Source organism: Oxyura jamaicensis, chromosome Z, assembly GCF_011077185.1.
Source record: "Oxyura jamaicensis isolate SHBP4307 breed ruddy duck chromosome Z, BPBGC_Ojam_1.0, whole genome shotgun sequence".
Classification (NCBI taxonomy): Eukaryota; Metazoa; Chordata; class Aves; order Anseriformes; family Anatidae; genus Oxyura; species Oxyura jamaicensis.
The window spans coordinates 60,700,241-60,702,770 of NC_048926.1; the positions used below are offsets into that span (position 1 = coordinate 60,700,241).

A 2,530-nucleotide genomic window follows, 5' to 3' on the forward strand; every position below is an offset into this window, starting at 1 on the left:
CTGTGGAAGGACTAGGCACGGCTGGTTTCATGAAAAGGCATAACTCTTGTGTGCCGCCTGCATTTGGGTCTCGGCAGTGCCGTGCCCAAATGGTGGCCCCTCTCTCAGGTGCCCCCGAGCGCTGCCGAGCCTCGGCGCACCTGCTTTGCACCCCAGTGAGCACAACAGATTTTAGGACCGCGACTTGAAGACGTGGACTTTCACGGGGATTCGGTTTATCCCCGCACCGCCACGGGCGGTGGCACACAGCCACAATTTGATACTGCCATCCCGGGTCCCGCATGGCCAGGCCAGAGCCCTGCACCCCCTGCCCGCTCCCAGACCAGGCAGGAGGGGAGGCAGCAGCCGTCGGGGCTGCGGGGAGAGGGGCGGGAAGAAGACGAGGACACTCGAGCGTGCAGGCACGACATAGGGCTTAACCGTTTTTGGCCCGTCCCCGGCTCCGAGGGCCAAAAAAAATGCCCTCCCTCCCACGGCGGTGGCAGTCCTCTCGGGTTTCCCTAATGAGTCACGCCGGAGAGGCATTCCCCGAGGAAAAAAAAAAAAAAAAAAAAAAAAAAGGCTTTAGGCTTTACCCGAAACTGAGATAAGGCTGCCTCTAAACCCTTCGCCGCGGTGCCCTCAGCTGGCACCGCTCCCACCGCGGAGCTGCCGGCGGGCATCCCGGGGCACTTTCCCTGACAGAAAAGGAGGATCAGGAGCAATCCCACCCCCTAAAAGCAGAAAACACCTGCACTGGCTGCCCGCCCCTCTCCCGACCGGGGTCCCGAGTCCGCCGGGTGCCCCCAGGGGTGCGCATCCCGCAGCCTGCGAGGGAGAAGGGTCTCCCCGGGGGAAGCGGCTGGGAGGGGAGAAAGGGCTAGGACAGAGGAGGAAAAGGGCCAGGCAAAACGGCGAAAAGCTCTGGGTGAGACGGGGAAACGAGCGCCCGCCAGCATCGCAAAGAGATGCGCTGAAACGTGCCGCCGAGAGCACATCGCGGCGAGCGTGAGCGCCTGCCCCGGGCGGTCCCCCCGCGTCGTGTGTCGCCTGAGCGACAATATCGCAACAGCCAGCCCTGGAGGTGGGCTCCACGCCGCTGCTGGCGGCGTTGGTGTTGTCCCCATGCGTTTCGAGTGGGATCGGCTGCTGTCGTTTTTTTTTTTTGTTGTTGTTTGTTTTTTTCTTTTTTTTTTTCTTTTTTTTTTTTCTCTTTTTTTTTTCTTTTTTTTCTTTTCGCTTTGGTTTGTTTAGGTTTGGGTTTAGATGCTGCGGTCGGTTGTTATTTATTATCCCGTGTTTCTTTTCGGACCGGTGACACAGCTTCGAGTCTGAATATTTATTATTTACAGTTCTGGAAAGAGGTGCATGAGACGTCCCAATGAGCCCCGGTTATGGAATTGGAAACCATCATTTCCGTAGGCGTACAGGTACATATATGAAGCCAGCAACGATCTGAAGCCCAGCAGGAGAAAAACAACGTGTAAAGACACCATGGATAATCACAAGGGTAACCAACCAGTTTTTCTAGTGCTCCTGAGGCGCCGGCATCCCTCTCTTCAGATCTGTCCTCCGTGCCCTGTCGGGTCACGTAGCGGTGCAGGAGAATTAACCTCTGACTTTTTCTTACGCAGTCTTTTGTGGCTTCATCATCTTTCTTCAGATCGCCGACTTATCGTGGGAGTCCGCCTACAATTTCAGCCTCTGTAACCACGACGAGATACGAGAGGATCTCCTAAACGTTTTGGATGCGCACATGACCTTAAAAGAGGTTGGTTGTTTCTCTGGTGGCATCGGAGGGAAACTCGGGACGGCACTGCCTCCACGATTTTATCCTTGACCGCCGGCAGCTACTTTCCGAAAATCTCGATTAGCAAACCGGGAGTTGGCTAGTGTAGTAAGCCGGTGCATGTGAACAGGACGGGGAAATTATCTCCTACTCTCCTCCTCCGGCGACCTCCCTAAAGTGTGCTCTGAAGCTGGGACTGGCAGGGACGGAGAGCAGGAGCCCGGGCGGCTGCTGCCAGAGCGCTACCTGACCCTACCCGGCGCCTTGCAGACCCCTAGGACTGAAAAGCCGCTTGTGTAATACCGAGCCGACGGCGAAGACGGTTTCCCGGTCGCAAAGGTGATCAGCGGTTTAGAAAGCCTCGCGGATCGTTTGCGCGCACAGACAGCGCTTAGCAAGGAGACCAGGCTGCGGCTCTGCGGCAAGACAGTGGGCTCCCGTCCCGCACGGCGGCCCGGCACCGGAGGCACCGGCGGCACCGCCTGCCCCTGCCGCCCCGCTCCGCTCCCACGGCGGCCCGGGGGTGCGGGCTCCCGTCGTCGAGGGGAGGCGGCGTTAAGGGGCACTCCCGTTTTGTTGTCTCCCTCCAGGAGCTACAGCTCGATTTTCACACCTGCGAGGACGCGCCCGAGGGGCCGGAGCAGTCCGAGGTTCGCCAGGGTGAACGCAGCCCCCCGACGGCTAGGTGGCATTCCCTTTCCGTGGAAAAAAAAAAAAAAAAAAAAAAAAAAGGCGAAAGCACACCGAAAAAAAAAAAAAAGG

The 2,530-nt window shown here is 57.9% G+C and overlaps 1 protein-coding gene across 3 annotated transcripts in view; it reads left to right on the forward strand.

The window, feature by feature from the left end:
• Positions 1–1,273: 1,273 nt before the first annotated feature.
• Positions 1,274–2,530, forward strand: part of LOC118156472 — a 6,896-nt gene continuing 5,639 nt past the window's right edge. Inside the window, exons 1-3 of one of the 3 annotated variants that reach the window (XM_035310562.1) lie at positions 1,274–1,489; positions 1,614–1,750; positions 2,359–2,453. In XM_035310562.1, the coding sequence (XP_035166453.1) occupies positions 1,474–1,489; positions 1,614–1,750; positions 2,359–2,453 (248 nt within the window). In that variant the 5' untranslated portion in view covers positions 1,274–1,473. Of the gene's footprint in view, positions 2,108–2,358; positions 2,514–2,530 lie in introns of those variants that run through there. The other 2 variants (XM_035310563.1, XR_004746285.1) reach the window with 2 other exon arrangements.